The 20,713-nt window shown below is 40.8% G+C and overlaps 1 protein-coding gene across 7 annotated transcripts in view; it reads left to right on the forward strand.

Annotated features, from left to right (window-relative positions):
- Positions 1–9,305: 9,305 nt before the first annotated feature.
- HTR7 (5-hydroxytryptamine receptor 7) overlaps positions 9,306–20,713 on the forward strand; it is a 111,150-nt gene continuing 99,742 nt past the window's right edge. For all 7 annotated transcript variants that reach the window (XM_074373978.1, XM_074373979.1, XM_010971231.3 and 4 more), the window contains exon 1: positions 9,306–9,850. In XM_074373978.1, the coding sequence (XP_074230079.1) occupies positions 9,306–9,850 (545 nt within the window). The remainder of the gene's footprint in view (positions 9,851–20,713) is intronic.

Raw genomic sequence — 20,713 nt, forward strand, 5'->3', positions numbered from 1 at the left:
AAGGGAATTTTAAGAGCCATCTGTTCCATGTAGTAGCATGCAATTCTCCTGGTTAAATTTCACAAAGAAGAAAAATCTTTTGCTTTCCCAATGCTTGATATTTCCTAAGTAAGAACAGAAAATATTTTCTTCTGAAAATAGAACAAAGTCGTATAAAGCAAACCCTTTGCTTTCCATTGGAAAGTCTAGTGTTAATTGTGCAGGCTTCTTCACCTATGATCACAAAATCTAGATTGGTCAGAAATATGTCCAATATGTGATGAAGGTGAATCAGATGACTCATTATTTGATGCCAGCATTAGACTACAAAGGGCCTCTTTCTTTGAAAGCCATGGTGCTGATACTGTAACTCTATCCTTGAAACTTCTTTTCTGTACCCTTTAGACATCTTCACCGTGCACCTAGGTGATGAGGAAGAAAAAGAACGAGAAGGAAAATGAATAGATAACAGTCATAAGCATTTACTGAGGGCAAGCCTGTTGGCTAAGTAATTACCTGCATATTTTATTTTCAAAGCAACTGTGAGTTCAGTACTGCTTTTTAGCAACATCTGCATTTTACATCTGAGTCATCTAAGGCTCAGGTAATCTGGTGGAACTCCATCTGGAACCAGGGGGTTTGGTTCAGTTCTCACTTCGTGTACTGTCTCCTGGGCAAAGTAAGCAGAGAGGAGAATTGGAGGATGGGAAGGGAGGAGGGGGAGAAGAGAAAGGAAAGGAAGAAGAGAATGGAGAGCTGGAGGGAGAGGAAAGAGGAAGTAGGAAGGGAGGGGGAGGAAGGGAAGGAGGTGGAAGAGGGGAGGAGGAGTGGGAAGATGGCAGAGGGAAGAGGGACTAGGGGAGAAGAGGGGTGAGAAGTTGGCCTGGAGAGGTAGGTGAGGCAGCAGGATCTGGAGTTAGAAGAAGATCCTGGAAATTTCTGACTGGAAGATAATAGTACTGTATAAATATTCCACGTACTTCCTATCTGCTGTCCAATTTAATCCTCACAAATTAGAGCAGGCAGAGAGCTAGGTGAGAGCAGAGAAGGGGTTGGGGACAAATGGCAGGAAACCATACATCTTGCAAACAACAGGAGCCCTTGGGCAGACAGAAAAGCAGGAACCTCTGGCTGATAAGAAACTGTACATTTTACAGTGACAAGTGTCCTGGAGGCAGACAAAGAAAGGTGGGAAAAGGCAGAAATCTCTGGCATCTGAATGTAATCTCTTGTTCATTATGCCCTCATTACAATAAAATTAGCCTTGCAGATTAGAAGTACCCATCATGTACTGACATCATGACACTCCCAATCCAGACTAAATAAAGACAAAACTCTCTCCTCCCCTCAGGAACCTGGAGCTGGGATGAAAATCAGGGAATATGACACCAAACCCCTCCCTCCCCAGTGAATGTTCTGCTCATTCATTTTTATACCCCATATAACCAGTTTGCCAAAGAAACTCAGCACAGCTGCTCACTGAGTCTGCGCCCTCTCCCCTTGAGAGTGTACTATCAGTTAATCAATCCCCACTTTCCTTTCTTGACCTCCATCTCATTCTTTCTGTGATGAGACAAGAACCTACTCTCCGGTAACACAACCGGTCAATGAGAGAGAGATTGTTATTCCTGTTACATCAAGTAGGAGTCCAGGGCTCAAAGAAGATGACTCCTCAGTCATTTCCTCTTCCTTGGAGAGCTAAGGAAGAGAAGGTGGGCTTTAGCATCCAAAGCAACCTTCAAGCCCTTAGTCTCCCTGGGGACCTCTCTTTCTTGGGTGGTTCCTGAATATCAGTGCATGCTCGGTTGGTCTTTGGCCTTATCCTCTTCTTACTTGGTTCACCATTCCTGAGTGAGCCAAGAAACGCTATTCTGGACTTCTGTCCTCTGTCTGCTTAAGGCTGAAGTGGGGCAAGGCAAGAAAGCAATGTTATAATATGATTTACATACATGTGTCAGGAACATCTGTCAGGGTCTGCTCTTCCAGATTGAGGGGGAAGTTGGGGAGATTTGGAGAGGATATAGGACAGTTTCCCAGAGGAGGTGATGCTTGAATTATATTTTGATGCATGAAATTGAGGAGCGACAAGATGCAGGAGTCTGGGGTATATCCAGAACTCAGTCAAAAGTTGAAGATTTAATAAATGAACCGGTGACTTCTTGTTCACCTTCATACCTATGTCAACACAGTTGTAACACTGTTGGGTGTATTCAGTTACCTAAACACATGGCCAAAAAATTTACTGAACTGTGCAGGTGGTGGGCCAGCAACCCAAATGAAACCCCCTCTCTTGTTCCCCATGATGGAGCACTTACTGGAGTTCCTGTGCAGATCAGAAAAAGATATCCTTCCTCTAGGCAGACTCACATTGGCCTCTATTCACCACATGACTGGTAAGTTGGTACAGTGACCCACTTGCCCAGAGGCCCTGGAAAAGTATACTAGAGGATTTGATTGCTGAACCTAGAACTCAAATGGGACTCCACAGGACATCACCAATCCAGGGAGCCTTTCTCAGTAACTCCTCCCTCGTCTTCTGGCCTTCCCTCAGAAACTCCTCTTACTGACCTGATATAAGAATTTGTCCGCCTTCTAGGCTGTAACACTGCTTGCAATGTTAGGTTTTGGTTTTTTTTTTAATGAAATTAAAATGAAAGTGAAATACTTTTTATATCTATGTTTCTATTGAAAGTTTGAAAATGAAAGGCAGGTGAAGAAATCTTATATATTATAAAAATTAGCATTGTGAACTAAGGAGTATTCCTACCATCTTTAAGATGCAAAGTATGCCTATGACCAAAGAATACAACTGAAGACGTCATTATGAAAGAAATCAAAAGTAGAGCTATGATTGGTATCTGGAAAAGACATGTGATGGGAAACTTAGTGAATTGAAAGAAAAGGGCCAAAATTGCAATAGGATTGGTTGTTTAATGCAAGTAAAGTAAATGATTGTATTAGTGTTAGGGTCCTCCAGGGAAACAGAACCAAGAGAATATGAATATATAGGTATATACATACATACATACATATAGACAGAGACAGAGACAGAAACAGAAACAGACAGAATGAGAGAGATAGAGGCCAAGAAAGAGACAAAGAAAGGGGGAGAGATTTAAAAAGAAGTTGGCTGGTGTGATTTTGGAGGCTGACAACCCCAAGATCTGCTGTTGTCAAGCTAGAGACCCAGGACAGTTGATGGTGTAGTTCCTCCAAAGGCAGGCAGGCTTAAGATTCAGGGAGAGCTGATATTTCAGTTTGAATCCATTGATAGCAACATGCCCACTGGAAGGCACTGGAATCCTCCCTTATTGGAAGAAAGGTTGGTTCTTGTGTTCTATTCAGGCCTTCAACTGATTAGATGAAGCCCACCTACATTGTGGAGGTTAATCTGCTTTACTCATTCTATTGATTCACATGCTCATCTCATTCTGGAAAACCTCATGCACAAGGCCAGAAAAATGTCTGACCAAATGTCTAGGCACCCCATTGCCCAGTCAAGTTGATAAAACCATTGCTGTGATGCTGCCTTGAAATTGTTGCTTATTAAGTGAAAAAATAATTGCTCAGGCAGCTAAAACTTTTTGACTGAATACTAATTTGCTAAGAATGGTTACTGAAGGCAAAGAACAGGTCCTCAACAGAAACTAGCATTGCATTCCCCTCTCCTCCAGTGTACTGATGAAACTTCTGCTTGAGCTGAAATTTTAGCTCTGTGAATTCTTTGGTCCCTCCAGGCAGAGCCAATGTTCCTTTCCTCTGGGATCCCATGTCTTGGGTTCATACCTATGAGGCTTTTCACATTGCACTGTAACTAGTCTGTCACTTTCGCCAGGTAGTGAACATCCGTCGGGTGGAGAATTGGCCTTATTTATTCATCCCTGGCACTTAGCACAGTGCCTATTCATACTTAGCTGGTACATGTTTATTAAGTGACTGAAAGAATGGATCAGGGGTAGTTTTGCATGGAAATGGGGACATGAACCTGATGGCAATTTTCATTTCAGATATTATTTTGAACACTATAGAAGGATTCCTGAAATTCTACAGGGGATCAGAAAATGTAGAATAAAATGGATCCCATCAGTTCTTCAATGAAAGACTTTCTTACTTTCTATTCTGATTATGTTTAAATACCACATGTCCCTCTAGCTTCTGCCCAAGTCCCTGCTACTCTTTTGAATAAAACTACTCCAAAAGTTGTCTGTTATCCCAGTTACCATTTGCTCTCTTCTCATGATCTCCTGAACCCAGTCTAGTCCACTTTTGTTCCAACCACTCCATTGAAATAGTTCTTTCCTTACTTGGCATTTGACTTAGTTCACCAAGCTCTTCTCCTTGAAACATCTTCTCTGACTTTGAGCATCCAAGCTCTCTTAGTTCTCCTCCTAACTCAATGTCTCCTGCTCAGTTTTTTTGGGGTCTCTCTTCCGCTGCCTGACTCCAGAATGTTGGCACATCCTAGGGTGAATTCCTCATGCCTTTTCTCTATCTACTCTTCTGCTTGAGAGATCTTCTCTTGAACTTGTATCTAACTATCTGACATCTCCAGTTGGATATCCAAAAGGATCTCCAACTTAACATGTCCTTTGAAAAAAGAACTCCTAAAATAATACATCGTGTGTATTAGACACTCAATGAATGTTGACTCAGTCAATGAGTGAATGCTCGTGTGATCTGTTTTTCTTTCAGTTGAAGAACTTAAATTTTTTTTTCATTAGTCCTTCAGGTTTGGACCATGGTCGCTGACCTTGTCCAATTTGTTCCTTGAAAAAAGCCTTCTGTGGAAATTCTCTCATTGTGGAATTTGTATTGAGGAATAGATTCACCACTAGAGGGTGTGCAAGTACCACTTACACTGCAAGATGGACAAAAAAATTGAGTAATTAAAAAAAGAATAAGTGATCTTGGAACTATCCGTTCTCTGATTCTTTGTTCATCTTTTTTGTTGTTGTTGAGGACGATTTTTAAAGAGTGCATTTATTTTGTAAAGAGAATGAAGATTTTCTAAAGGGAAATTTTCAAAGGGAAAAAAAGTACATTTTTGTAGTTAGCATTAAGGGAAAATGCAAGTGAAAGTATCTTAATTAAAGGACGCATCTGAATTAAAACACGATTCATGATTTACTTTTAAGCTGAGGAATTATTTTAAATCATGAACGACTCTTGGCTATAGGCATTTTTCTACACTCAATTTGTTTGATGAGTGTTTATTGAGCACCTAGTATGGGGCAAGAATAAGAAAATATCCTTGGCTTTGGGGAGTTCACAGTCTAATGGAAAAGACAGTCATATAAACATAAAGCATAATATAATAGAAAATGTTATCATAAAGATCTGAAAAAAGTGCTTTAAGAGCTTGGAAAGGATGAGACTGGCCATGGTGAGGGGAATTGTCACAGAGAAGGGGACATTCTTGTGTCCCAGACTAACTGCTTTTGTCCCAACTGGGCCTCCCAATGTCTGTGTTGACAGATTTCAGTCCTCATCACTAGGATGTATGTTCTGTCTCTGTGCTACTGCTCTAGAGCCCGACTGGTCCACAGGGTAGTACTTGGATATTTATATACACTAATTTTAGCCCTAGACCTGTCTAAGCATTGTTTTCCTAGTCTTTTCGCATCCAGTTCTGGGGTCGACACCCAGACAATGAGTTGAGTTGAGCTGAGTGAGCCAATGGGGTGTACAGGTAAACAGCTGAAAAACTTGGAGAAGTGCAAGAGTATATACACACAGCTGACTCACTATGCTGTACTCCGGAAACGGACACGTTGTAAATCAACTATACTTCAATAATAATAATTTTAAAAAGTAGCCTTGTGGGAAGTCAGCCACATTAGACATTAGAAATCACTGGAGCCCCAGTCAGTATAATGTTAGTATATTTAACTGACCAATGTGTTGCAAGCTTTATTTTACTTGTTTCTTAAAGCAAATCTGGACTGTCAGAGTATGCTGGTTTATGGGAAAATAAACTCTCTTAAGCTTATGTCCTACGGATAGGTATGTGTGGGTCTGCAGAGATATGATTAAGCATATGCATTTAGATGAGTTAGATGAGTACCTACAGGGAAGAAGAGCTTATAAAAAGATGCTTATAATTCCCATTATAGGATGTGGCTGCTGTTCTGTACTCCCCCAGAGCAATTCTGAGAGCAGGAGATTGCCAGTTGGAAACATCAGAAAGCTGTAGTTTCAGATGCCCTCACTGACAATTTTATGAGAATGCTGTTATAGGAAATGAGAGTCTAGACAAGGTTTTGTCCTTTTTAAAGTGGAAGAGTTATTTTTTTTAATGGAAGAAATAAAAAGGATAAAAACTAAAGACATGATTTGATTTAGATGCTAACACTTCTCTTACTATTTTCAATATAACTGCCAGAGGAGGCTGGCAGGGGGAAGGTGAAGGCATCTTGATATGAATTTTAAAACCCCAGGAAACCAAGGACAAAACAACAAATTTAGGTGAATGTTTAGGTCTTTTTATGAATATTTTGTGAAGCTGTATCTTTAGCTTTTGTGTGTGTGTGTGAGAATACTATGGAAAAGTATCCATGAGATTTTAGCATTTTTATTAGGATATGATTATTTGTTAGTCAACGTTAGAGGGAAACTGAAAGAATTTCTAAATTGTTCTGTCTGAATTTTGGAATGATACAATGATAGATGAAATTTAAACTCAATGTTTAAACCAGGTAATGCTGCAGAAGCAGAGATTTTCAATAACTGTGTTTATGCATTGTGACAGCTTCTAAGTTAAAAACCTAGCAACTCCTAGGAGATACACTCAGCCATCACCAGGGATAGTATAACCGAGATGACTTCTCTACAAAAAGGGGAGTTTGGACCTGATGCTATATTGAAAATGGAAGAAGTAAATCCGAAGGTAGTATTTTACTAATTATTTGGTGCATTTATATGTCTACAATTAAAAGAACAAAAGCAAAATACATCAGAAGCTGCTATGAAACACAAGTGGGCTAAATAAGGTCTGGCCAGGGTGTAGGTGGGAAATAATATTGACAGTAGATTCAAATAAAAAAGATTGCTTTTCAAATTCTTTGTATAATTAATTAGCATGGAATATTATAGTATAGAATTAAATTTAATTATAATGTAATATATAATTATACTTAATTAGAATGTATAATTAAAAGAGCCAAGACAGAACGTAAGCTGACTCTGATCAGAGTCCTCTACGGGAGGGGAAAAAAGTGAGAAAAGTCAAAATGAATTAAAATAAATTAAAAAGTTAAAGTGAGGAAAATCAAAAGTATCTGGTGAAATTTAACTACCTTCAGGAATTTTTTGGAGGCCTTGACACAATTCTAAACCTCAAAACAAAAAACCTGAGATGTTTCAGTGTAGTCATGTATAATCTTGGACAAGTCATTCAACTTGTCCCAGCCTCTGTTTCCCTCTCTGTATTGAAGGGGGAACAAATGGGTTCTGAGATGCCTTCCAGCTGCATACTAGTTTTCTTCGGTCTGAACTTATGTTTAATACTAACTGAAGTAAGGCTGAAGAAAGCTCCTCACCCATCCTCTTAACTATTAAATAGGATTGCTTTGTGGTCTACATGTTCTCTTCCACTCTTCCTCTGAGGAGATGTGTTTATCTATTTACCTCAGACAGAGGAGAGTCCCTGACAAGTTCATAGTAGTGAAAGAGCTGTGAACATTGGCCCATGATTGAGGGATCTGTTTTTTCCACTTAAAAAACACTGTTCTTTGAATGTGCAGAGGGAAAAATATGGACCTAGTAATCAGATAAACCTGGGTTTGAAACCTATTACTTACCAGCTGATTGCAATAGCAACTGTGTTTCTTTATCTGGAAAGAGGGCTAATACCCATCTTGAAGGATGAAGGAGAGCGTTAGCACTCATCTCAATACATTTTGTGGTTTCCGTTCTTTTTCTTCTTATTTATGATCCTCCAGGGCCTAACTAGAAAAGAAAATAGATTTGATTATTTTTAGAGTCTTTAAACCAAAGAAATCACTGCTAACTTCCGATAAAAATCTTTAAAACAAAATGAGTGAAATGGAAAGTCTCATAAATAGTAAAAATCAGCCACTCTGACAGCGTTTGAATGCCAAGGGGATTTAGGCAGTAGGCATTAAATCAACATACACCTCCAGGATTCTTCTGCAGAACATTATAACCGGTCATTTCTTCTCTTCTGTGCAAGATTTCCAGAATGCCATAGGAAAATTAACCCTCACTTCAATATATTAGGCTCTTAAGTCTGAATATAAAAGCAGCGAAGGTCTATTTTCAAAGCCGAAAGGCCTGTTTTTAGACGCCTGGAGGGTTTGCCGGAATGGGTTTAAGCCCTCTGGAGGTCCCTTTCCCAGAACCCCCAGCTCCTCCTCAGTGCCAGGACCCGAAGGCGTCCCTCTCCACACCCCCCCTTTTTTTTCCTTCTTCTGAGCTCCCACCCCTCACCCCCTTCAGCTGCTTCTCCTTTTCCATCTTGGCTTTCTCCCATCACTGGTCAAAATAGGAAACGTAAGTATCTGTTTGTTGCTTAGTGTAGCGCTAGAAAGATTTTTTTTTTTTTTTTAAGATTTTAAAAATCCCTCTCCTGGTTCTTCATTTTGCGAGTCCGAACGTCGGCTGGGTCCCTAGTCCTCCCCACCGAACTGTCGTGTACTAGTGTAAGAGGGTTCGGGTTTGTCCGAAAAGGTCTGAAAAACCTGCCGCAAGAAAGGATCCCGGAGCGAAGAGCCTCGGGTTCCCGGGAGGCGCGTGGAGCGCCGCCCCCCGCCCAGTGGGGAGGCGCGGGAGAAGCGGCGACCCCTGCCCAGCCAGGAAACCCTGTCCGGGAGCCTGGGGGGAGCGGGCGGCAGCGGCAGCGGCAGCGGGGACGCGGCACGGCTGCTGCAGGGGAGCGGCGGGAGCGGCGGCGGCGGCGGCGGCGGGCGCGAGGGGCGGGGCGCACTCCGCAACTTCTACCGCTGCCTCCTGGGTGCTCTCGGAGGAGCCGCGCGGCGGCTGTGGGTTGCGGGCTGCGGGCTGCGGGACGGCCAGCCGAGCCCGGCCCGCCAGCCTGCGAGCCCGCGCGTCTCGGGCGTCCGTCGGGTGCCGGAGGAGCCTCCCGCAGGGAGTCCCCGGGCGGCCGCGCTCCCGCGTCGCCCGCTGCGGCTGGGGGACCCAGACTTGTGGGGCCGCAAGGCCGAGCCGGGGCGCCCCCCAGCGGCCGGCACGGGCCCCATGGCTGAGCTGAGAGGAGCGGAACCGGCGAGGTGAAGCCCCCGGGCCGGCAGCAGCCGGAGCGCGTGGCGCGGGCGCCGACTCCATGGGCAGCGGCGCACAGCGGCACGATGATGGACGTTAACAGCAGCGGCCGCCCAGATCTCTACGGGCACCTCCGCACCTTTCTCCTGCCAGAGCTGGGGCGCAGGCTGCCGGACCTCAGCCCCGACGGCGCCGGCCCGGTCGCGGGTTCCTGGGCGCCGCACCTGCTGCACGGGGTCCCCGAGGTGACGGCCAACCCTGTGCCCACCTGGGACGCACCCCCAGACAATGTCTCCGGCTGCGGGGAGCAGATCAACTACGGCAGAGCAGAGAAAGTTGTGATCGGCTCCATCCTGACGCTGATCACGCTGCTGACGATCGCCGGCAACTGCTTGGTGGTGATCTCGGTGTGCTTCGTCAAGAAGCTCCGCCAGCCCTCCAACTACCTGATCGTGTCCCTGGCGCTGGCCGACCTCTCGGTGGCCGTGGCGGTCATGCCCTTCGTCAGCGTCACCGACCTTATCGGGGGCAAGTGGATCTTTGGCCACTTCTTTTGCAACGTCTTTATCGCTATGGACGTCATGTGCTGTACGGCCTCGATCATGACCCTGTGCGTGATCAGCATCGACAGGTAAGGGCCTGGCCGCCCCGTCCCGGGATCCGGCTGGGGATGCCCTGGCAGCTTAGCCCCGCGCGCTCGCTTTTCTTTCCTGGGAGGATAAACCAGACTTCACGGCGGGATGAAGGGCTGCGCTTAAAACATAACCCCCCACGCATCAACCCTACACCAACCAAACAACTTCAGTTACAGCCTAGCCCATATACACCTTTAAAAGAAGAGCTCGAAATGTTCTGGTTTACTGTAGTGAGAATTTTAAGACCGAAGTTAAGAGTATTTTAAGCATTAGCAGTTCCACCAGGGGGTCCCTTGGCTTGGTTTTCAGAAGGAAGGGATTTGATCTCCTTTGAGCTTGACAGACCCTTGCTGTGAGCCTGAAAGAATCAATTCTTACTTTAAGAAATCAGCAGGAGACAAGCCACCTTGCTTCCCTGATTGTAGGAGCTACTTCCCAGGCCAAAGTGAAGACCTAGGGTGGTCCATGAATTGAGGGTCTACACGTCTTAACGTTGCCCCTCTCTGATTGCTGATTCTGAATCACGTTCTTTTGGAAGCCCGGTTTTAGCGTTCTGCCAGGCTGTCTGTATCCGACAGGCTTACTGGAGTCCACCTTACTCCCTGTCTGAATGGTTGGCTCTAGCATTTCATCATATCCCTTGGGAATCTTCTCTTGAGAACTCCTCCACTGGAGTAATTGAAACAGAGGCTGACCATCTGTCAGCGATGCTGGGGAAAAAAAGTCCTGTCTTGGGTGTCAGATTAGAATAGCACCCCCAACAAGGTTTCTTCAGACTCTAGCATTACAAGATACTGCTTTGGGGCTAGTGTTGGGTCCTAGAAATATTGTGCAGTTGACAACTCAAAGCAGTCCTAATGTTCTTTGGCCACAAAACAACTCTGCTTCTCTTGAAACTGAAATATTAAACTTTAATATTCACAATCAGAATTCTGCTGGTGTTTTAAAGCCAGCACAGGACTGGTATCCTGCTGAGCTTAATGATACAGAAAAATGGTAGCTTATTTTCTTAGTGGACCTATGGCATCTTTAAATGTGTAGAACTTCCAGCATAGGAGAAATAATTGATGCCTCCACACTTAAAATGACAAGTGTTTCAAAGGATGGTCTAGCACAAAAATGAGATTTTTTTCCCCTCCTATTCCTCCCTGTAAACACTGCTATTTGTGTGTGTGTATCTGTGTGTGTTTTGTTATTTAACATGTTCTGCTGTTTCACTGCTTGGCCAGGGTCTAAAGTTACTGAAGGAAGGGGATATTTGCCGGGTGGGGAAGAATACATTGTAGTTGTATTTACTTAAAAGATCTAGATTATTTTTAAAAATTGATCCTGCCATTTTACATATTATGCTAGGAGCTTCTGACAGCAAACGAGGGATTATTTTTAAGAGTAGAGCACACACTACATATATGAGACTATTAGCTCTAAACTTGACAGCTGAAGTTCTGAATTACTGTTATTAATAATGACAAAACCATATGCATTTACAGTCTGGCTGTGGCAACAGGAACTAGGAGAATGCACTCGATATATGTAGTAATTAATCAAGTAAAATGTATATGAATTATAAGCGTACAGGTCCTACTGTTCATCCAACCAAAACGGTGCTTTGTGCATGAATGGAGGGAGCCCTTTTAAATGGAACTTAGTGTGATAAAACAAGTAACAGTTTATGCTGGAAGTAATGCATTTATAATCCTTTTTTCTGTTTCATAATTGATAAATGATAAGTAAACAGCAGTGTGCTAATTTGTCTCCTAAGACAACTAGGTTTGGCTGGGACCATTCTGAGATTCCTGTACACAAGCTAAAGGCTTTTACTCATTATACACTTGTGGCTTAGCAGCAGCAGGACCATCTCCAGTACAGAGAAGAGGTTAATTCTTCTTGCCAAGAGCTTCTAATTTCTTCGTCAATCCCATGTGATTATCACAAATCATGTTCATATAGGGATGTCGAGTCTTATCTCTTAGTTTTTGATGGGAATTGCCCCGTTGGTAAATTCTGCTTAACAATTATTTTAGAAGGTGAACATGTCATTTATTTAGATAAAGAATTTATAACATTGGAAGCCACAAATTGCTCTTCTTCCAAGAATGCACTGAACTAAAAACGAGCAAAAGGAAAATGCATTTACTATTGATTGGTTGATAAGGTGGATTATTTCTGAAAATACTTTTTTCTTTAGTTCCATTGTATAATATGACCAACGATATAAAAATGTGCTCAGAAGGTATGAAATGGATTTAATCTTCATTGATTCCTCTATCCATTCCCTCCTGAGTACCTAATATAGGCTATGCTGTGCTTTGTACAGCATAAGCAAAGATGAGTAATAATATTCCTACCTTTGAGCTCATGCTATATTGCAAGAATTTGGATATCTGTTGGGCATTTAACCTGTACAAAATTGAACCTTTGATTTTTCTTAACCACTCCCCATGATGCTGAGATGCTTTTCCAGCCGTTTTCCACTGCAATTTCATGCCAGTCTTCACAGGTTTCAACACTCCCATCCTCACCCTTTATAGATAATGAGTCATGATCATTGGAAAGGTGGCAGCCGTTGGATGGAAACTCCTTTGTCTTTCCACTAGCCAAGAAACAATTTTTCCTGCATCTGTGCCCTTTCTATTTCCTGCAGGAAGACATTGTGTCCCAGCAAAGACCAAACCACTTGCCTTCACATCCCATCCCCTTTCCCCTGCTTAAAAAGCAGGAAGACATTGTGTCCCAGCAAAGACCAAACCACTTGCCTTCACATCCCATCCCCTTTCCCCTGCTGGAGGACTTTGTGTTTTCCTTGATTTCTCATCTAGTCTTTGTCTTTGGTGTTCGCTCTCAACAGCGTGGAGCTTGATCTTCCATTTTTAAGCCCTCCTTCCTGGGCCTCGCTCTTCCCTCCAGTTACTGCCCCACTTCACAGTTAATCTGCGGGAAGAACTGTGACCACAACCTGTCTTTATTTCCTTACTCCTCAGAGAGATGAGTTTGGCACTCACCAAGTCTACTGTCAATATTTTAACTGGCCTTCCTGCTTTCACTTCTCTCCACCCCTCATCCATTGCCTGTGAAGAAGCTAGAATGGTTTAGTTTTTTAAAAGTTGTTTTAAGTGAGTAACATTCACCTATAGTGAGATGCACAGATATAAATGTACATTTTGATGAGTTTTGACAAATGTCTATACCCATGTAACCAAAATTTCAAATAAGATAGAGAATATTTTTTTCATCCCAGAAAGTTCCACTATGCCCCATTTAGAATAATCTGTTAAAAATAGAAATCAAATTACCTTTTATATACAGTTTAAAAGAATGCAAAACAGTTCTATGTATTGTATAGATCAACTTAGACAAGGAGTAGAAGTATAAAATTGTACAGAGGAATGGTGAGCCCCAAATTCATGAGAGTAGGTGTCTCTGGTGGGGTGGGTAGATGTGTAAGGGAGTAACATGTATATCAATGATACTGGTCATGCTTTCTTTTTTTTTTTGTATATATATGTTTTTATTGAAGTATAGTCAGTTTACAATATGTCAGTTTCTGGTATACAGCATAAAGTTTCAGTCATACATGAACATATAGTCATTTTCATATTCTCTTTCACCATAAGTTACTATAAGATATTGAATATAGTTCCCTGTGATGTATGGTATGAACTTGTTGTTCATCTATTTTATATATATTAGTTAGTATCTGCAAATCTCAAACTCCCAATTTATCTCTTCCCACTGCCTTACCCCCTGGTAGCCATAAATCTGTTTTCTATGTCTGTGAGTCTGTTTCTGTTTTGTAAATAAGTTCTTTTGTCTTTTTTTTTTTTTAGATTCCACATATAAATGATATTATATGGTATTTTTCTTTCTCTTTCTGGCTTACTTCACTTAGAATGACAGTCTCCAGGTCCATCCATGTTTCTGCAAATGGCATTATTTTATTCTCTTTTATGGCTGAGCTGTATTCCATTGTATAAATATACCACAATTTCTTTATTTTGATGGACATTTAGGTTGCTTCCATGTCTTGGCTATTGTGAATAGTGCTGCTGTGAACATTGGGGTGCATACATCTTTTTGAATTAAGGTTCCCTCTGGATATATGCCCAGGAGTGGGATTACTGGATCATATGATAAGTCTGTTTTTGGTCTTTTGAGGAATCTCCATATTGTTTTCCATAATGGCTGCACCAAACTACATTCCTATCAACAGTGTAGGACGGTTCCCTTTTCTCCACACCCTCTCCAGCATTTATCGTTTGTGGACTTCTGAATGATGGCCATTCTGACTGGTATGATGTGATACCTCATTGTAGTTTTGATTTGTGTTTCTTTGATAATTAGTGATATTAAGCATTTTTTCATCTGCCTATTGACCATTTGTATGTCTTCATTGAGAGAATTGCTTGTTTAGGTCTTCTGCCCGTTTTTGAATTGGGTTGTTTGTTTTTTTCTTACTAAGTTGTATGAACTGTTTATATATTCTGGAAATTGAGCCCTTGTCAGTCACATCATTTGCAAATATTTTCTGTCATTCCATAGGTTGTCTTTTTGTTTTGCTTATGGTTTCATCTGCTGTGCAAAAGCTTATAAGTTTAATTAGGTCCCATTTGTTTATTTTTGCTTTTATTTCTATTGCCTGGGTAGACTGCCCTAGAAGCACATTGCTAAGATTTATGTTAGATAATGTTTTGTCTATGTTTTCTTCTAAGAGGTTTATAGTGTCTTGTTTTATGTTTAAGTCTTTAAGCCATTTGAGTTTATTTTTGTGTATGGTATGAGGGAGTGTTCTAACTTCGCTGATTTACATGCAGCTGTCCAGTTTTCCCAACACCATTTGCTGAACAGACTGTCTTTATTCCATTGTATGTTTTTTCCTCGTTTGTCAAAGATTAATTGACCAAAAGTTTGTGAGTTTATTTTTGGGCTTAATCTTGGTGGTTGATACAGTCTTGTTATTCTTTGTATAATTTTCTGTATGTCTGAAGTACATTTCTTAAACTTCTTTCTGGAAATAGATATAGAAAAGTGAACAATGCTATAGTAGAGTTTGATGCATTTCCACAAAGTAAACACATGCATGTAATCTGCAACTCAAGCAAGAAATTGAACATTATCTGCCTCCCAGTGATCCCCTCTTGCTCTTTCCCAGTTTCTAGTACTCCCAGAGATAACCAGTGACCTGACTATTAGCATCATGAATTAGTTCTTGGTCAGAACCTCATAAAATAGAATAGTATATTATGTATTCTTAAATCTGGCTTCTTTTGCTCAATATGATGTCTGTGTGATTCATCCATAGTTTTTAGCCTGTCAGCACTTTATTCTTTTTTTTTTTTCTGAGGAGTATTCCATTTAATTTGTTTATCCATTCACCTCTAGATGGACACTTGAATTGCTTCCAGTTTCTGTATATTACTAAGAGATTCTATAAATATTTATTTGTGTACAAGTCATTTTGTGGACATATTTTCATTTGTCTTAGGTAAATACAATACTGGATAATAAGGTATCTTATTTTAATTCTTTATACCCCTTCACATCTTTTGTCTTGTTGTTGTCATGCATTTTAATCTGCATATTTTAAAAACCTATTAAACAATATTATTGTTATTTTAGACAATCAATATTCATTCTTATTTATCCACATGTTAACCTTTTCCATTGGTCTTTACTTTTACCTACATTACCATGCCTTCATTTGGAATCATTTTCTTATCAAGTTCAAGAATTTGGTTCAATTAGACTTTCATTAGCATTTTTTAAAGTGAGGATTTGCTGGTGACAAATCCTCTCAGCTTGTACTTATCTGAAAATGCCTAAGTTTTACTATCATTTGAATGATATTTTTCCTAAATATGGACTGTATTTGAGGTTTTTCCAGCACTTTAAAACGTTATTCCATTGTCTTCAGGCTTCCATCATTTTTGTTGAAAAATCAGTCATTAACCAACATTATTATTACTTCTTTGAAGATAATATGTCTTTTCTCCTCTGCCTGCTTTCAGGATTTTCTTTTTGTCTTTAGTTTTTATCCATTTTTCTGTGCTGTTCCTTGGTCTGGCATTATTGATTATTGTCTGCTGTTAATTTGCTGTCAACCCTGCTGAAGTTCATAGTAATGTTCGTATTTGTGTATTAATATCTCTAATCAGTTTGCTATTATCTCTTTAAATACTTTTACTGTCTCATTCTTTCTCTTCTACATCTTCCAAGTTACATAATTTAGATCTTTTTACTTTATCACCTATGTGTCTTACACTCTTTTCTTTCTTTTTCATTCTGCATTTTACTCTGTGCTTCAGTTTTGAAGAATTTCCACTTACCTTCCAATTTATTAATCATCTCTTCTGTCTAATATGTTTTACAGCCTATCTATTGAGTCCTTAATTTTACAGTCCATTTAATTCTTTTGCATTTAATTCTGGTTTTTTTTGCATTTGATACTGTATATTGATTCTAATTCTTTGTGAAAATTTTTGCCTTTTCACTGACTTTTCCAACTTGTTATATCTGAGTATATTTCTGAGTATATTCATCATAGTTAGACTATGATTTCTAAGTATACCAATTGTAGTTAGACTCTTTTTCTACTAACTCTAATAACTGAGTAATTGTGTGTGATCTGTTTTTTTTACCCCCTCTGGATTTTGGGTTTATGTCTTGATGTGCTTAATAAACTTTGATTGTATATGCAACATTTTATGTGAAAAATTGCAGACATTGTAAATGATGCTGTTTTCTTCCAGAGAAAATAGCTGCTAGGCAGGCATATTGAGGGACTGATTATTGTAATCCAGTTAAGGACTTAGCTGACTTTAGGCTTTGTTTTAGTTTTGATGAATCTCTTGTCTGCCGCTGGCCGATGCCTCTTTCTAGGGTGTAGCCTTCTTGGAATTTCAGTTGAGAGCATAGGGTTTTCTCAGTGACTTCTCCTGCTAGCTAATTCAGATCTCAATTTTTTTTCCTCCCCTCAGCAGTGGGAGACTCTCAAAACTCCCACAGAAAAAATTTTGGGAGCTTCCTACCCAGCCAAGTGTTGAATTTAGTTTTCTGCTCCTTCCTTCTTATTGGGATCTTGGTATCTCCTGTCTCTAATGTTTGTCTCTCTATCCTCAAGAGACTACCAATTTTTCTTTTGATATTTGTGCCTCTTAATAGCAAGCCCCTTCCCCCTCACTAGTTTAAGCATATGTCCCAAGGGGAAGCCTGGCAGCAGAATTTTGGCCTACCTCTTTGTGAGTCTCTCTGCCCCAGGATTTTGTCCCCTCAACTCCTGGTTGTCTCAGAAAGTCTGTGGTGCCTTCAAGCAGGTGTGTGTGTGTGTGTGTGTGTGTGTGTGTGTGTGTGTGTGTGTGTGTGTACTTGTGCTTTACCCAGCTTTTCTAGTTGTTTTCAGCAAAAGCATTATTAGTCTGAAGCATTCAATAACCCCATCATAGGTACAAGTGGATGCGTCCCTGAAAGATTTTAAATATATACATTATAGAAATATAACCATGTGAATTTCCTGCTTAAAACCCTTCATTGGCTTTTCATTTCACTAGGAATACAATTCAGTCTTTAGCACATCTGCAAGGTCCCTGATTTGTTCCTGCCTTACTCTCCAACAGCAATTTGTACTGTATTTCATCTTGCTTTCCAGAGCATAGTCATATTGACCTTTTTCATTTTCTCCATCGTGCCAGATTCTTTCCTACATCAGGCACATTCCAAGCCAAAGCCACCAATTAATATATTTGCAAAACTATGATTTCATGTTGGTAGTTCTGTTCCCTAATACAGGTTTTTTGATCCCAAGTTGGAAAGCTTAAAAGTGTTTAACCCTCTAAAATGGCAACAATTAAAATATCTGAAAAATACCAAATATTGGCAAGGATGTAGAGCAGAGGAAACTTTCATTCATTACTAGTGGGACTGTGAATTGGTGAACCACTTTGGAAATAGTTTGGCATTATGGTGTAACATTGACAATACAGACACCCTATATGACTCTGTTATTTTAGCACTACATATACTACCAGAGAGACTCTTGTCACAAGAAGTCCTGTACAAGAGTGTTTATAATTGCCACACATTTAGAATTCCCAAACTTGAAGTAATACATAAGTGTATCAACAGTAGAATGGAGAAATCAATTGTGGTATATTCATATAAGAGACTACTCAGGAGTGATTATCAAACTTGAATGTGCATCAGAAGTATCTAGAGGGCTTATTAAAACACAGATTACTGGGCCCCATTCCAGGAGTTTCTGATTCAGTAAGTCTGGGATGGAGCCCAATAACTTGCATTTCAAACAAATTCCCAGATGATTCTGATGCTCTTGGTTCTGAGACTTTACTTAGAAAACTGTTGCTGAAATGAAAATTGCTGTTGTTAAATGAATCTCACAAAGTAATTTAAACAACTTTTTACGATTACATTTTTGAAACGTATTTAAGAGCCAAGAGTATAGCATGTAGTGTGAAGAGCCTGATCTCTCTACTGCCCACTTCAGCAGTGATCGATTTTTGGCCAATTTATTCAACGTATTCATCACAACTCTTTCTTCTTCACAGTATTTTAATTCAAATTTCGGACATCATGTCATTTCACCTGTAAATACTTTGGGTCTCCAAACAGAACGCTGAACAAAAGCAGCAGAGTAGAAAAGAAGACATGTAATGTGATTTCATTCATATAAAAGTTGAAAGAAACAACATTGTTTAGAGACATACATACATAGAAATACTATAGAGAAGAAGGAAATACGTATCATGAGAACAAGGATAGTGGTTACTTCTAGGTGGGAAGGAAGGGGTTGTGATCAGGGAGGCATGCCTCCCAGGTGGTGTCACATTTTGTTTCTTGACTGTATCAATAGTTACGTCAGGGTCCCCTTTAAAAATTACTATTAAAATATCCATGTATATTTTAGGCACTTTTCTACACATGTATTTTGTTTTATATTAAAGGGATAAAAACATTTATTTGATGACATCTTGTGAGGTGTATACGGATTTACATCCGATGTATGATTAATATGAGCAGATGCAGTTATTATTTGAATGCTGTCAGCATCCGTGAGTTTTTAGCTGCACATGTGAGGGCAGGGGTCATCTTTGGTTGATCCACTGTCACAGGAACTCACCTGGCTTGTTTACAAGAGCTGTAATCTTTAGTTCTGACAAGTGTCTGGCCGAAGCCTTGCTTCCTCGCCAGGTACTATGACTCATTCTTGTCGATCTGAGTTCTGCTCTTGGCTTTCATTCTGCTGTGATCAGCAGTGCAGGGTGCTGGATCCCCTTTCTCTTTGAAGGCAGTCATCCTTGCTTATCTCTAAAATTGATTTTTAGCTGGTATATATACTCTGAGAGTGGGAAGGATCCTCTTCTTTTTTGTCTTTTTCCCCATCTTGTCCCTGGACTGTAAATCTGGTGGCTCAAGCTCTGGCTCTGGCTCTGTCCAGTCAAAACAGGCAACCAGGGCCACTCTGGAGAAGGAGAAGGAGTGCACTGGGAGGGTCCTGGAGGATTGTGGGCTCCACTAGATTGCCAGACCCTGACTTCTTAACTAAGGGATGAATAGATCCCACCCTGTTGTCTGTCACAGCTGCTAAACCTCTGTGCCCATTTCTGATCCTACTCACTCATCCTCCCCTCTGATGTCCACATCCACTTTCTAAAACATCGTTATGAGTTTTCCCTGAGTCCTTCTCCTTTAGGAAGAAGGGCCTCTTGTGCTACATAAATTCCTAGCAACTTTACACATAATAGCTCATTTAACCTTCATAACACCTTTGTAAGGATATTTATTGAGGCCTCTGCTGTCACTGAGGTCTGCTGGCCAAAGGTATACGAGACAGATTATGAACATTTTTAATCCCATTCTGTAGATGAGGAAGCTGAGGAAACACATGCATTGTGTGTGGCGGGAACACCATCTGATTCAGAAGCCCATGTGTGTTCCTCTGCATCATTGTAGCTGTTGCCTGCTACCCGAGGAAGACATTGTTAGGATAGCTTTCAAGGCCTTTTATCATTTGACCCCAGCCTCCTTTATAGCCTCAGTCTGACTAACTGTGTTATAGGCATCCTCCCTTTCGTAATATGTCAGAACAAAACTAATGTTCTCACCCCCAAAATTTGTTCCTCTTCCAAGGCTCCCATCCCAATCAACAGCATCAGTCTGCACCCATTTGCTTTGCTAGACATTTAGGTATCATCTCTGAAACTTCCCATCCAGCCCCCCACTGTCACCAGCCAATCACGCAGTCCTGCTGATTGGCCCCTCACTTTTCTTCTCCCTGCTCCCAAGTGCCAGCCAGCAACCCAACACAAGCCTCTATCATCTTACATTCGGACCACTTGAAGTAGCCCCCCAGGGCTCTCCCCGTGTCTACCCTTTCCCCACAGTAAAGCAGAGTGTGTAATGCTAGCTGTACATTAGAATCACCTGGGCTATTAAAAAATTACCAGTGCGTGGAGCGCATCTCTAGAGATCCTGATTTAATTGGCCTGGGTGGGCCTGGGCATCAGTGTGTTTGAAATATCCCCCAGGTGATTCTAATGTGTAGCCCGCCAGAGGGAGAAAACCCATAAGTGAGAGAGATAGTATAAAAATGCAAATAAACAAACTTATGTTTACCAAAGAGGAAAGGGGGGAGGGATAAATTGGGAGTTTGGGATTAGCAGATAGAAAGTACTATATACAGAATAGATAAACAACAAGGTCCTACTGCATAGCACAGGGAACTATATTCAATAACTTGTAATGAAAAAGTATGTATTGTATGTAACCTATAATGAAAAAGAATCTGAAAACAAATATATATATATATAACTGAATCACTATGCTGTAACACAAGATTGTAAATCAAC

The sequence above is a fragment of the Camelus bactrianus genome, chromosome 11, assembly GCF_048773025.1.
Source record: "Camelus bactrianus isolate YW-2024 breed Bactrian camel chromosome 11, ASM4877302v1, whole genome shotgun sequence".
NCBI lineage: Eukaryota > Metazoa > Chordata > Mammalia > Artiodactyla > Camelidae > Camelus > Camelus bactrianus.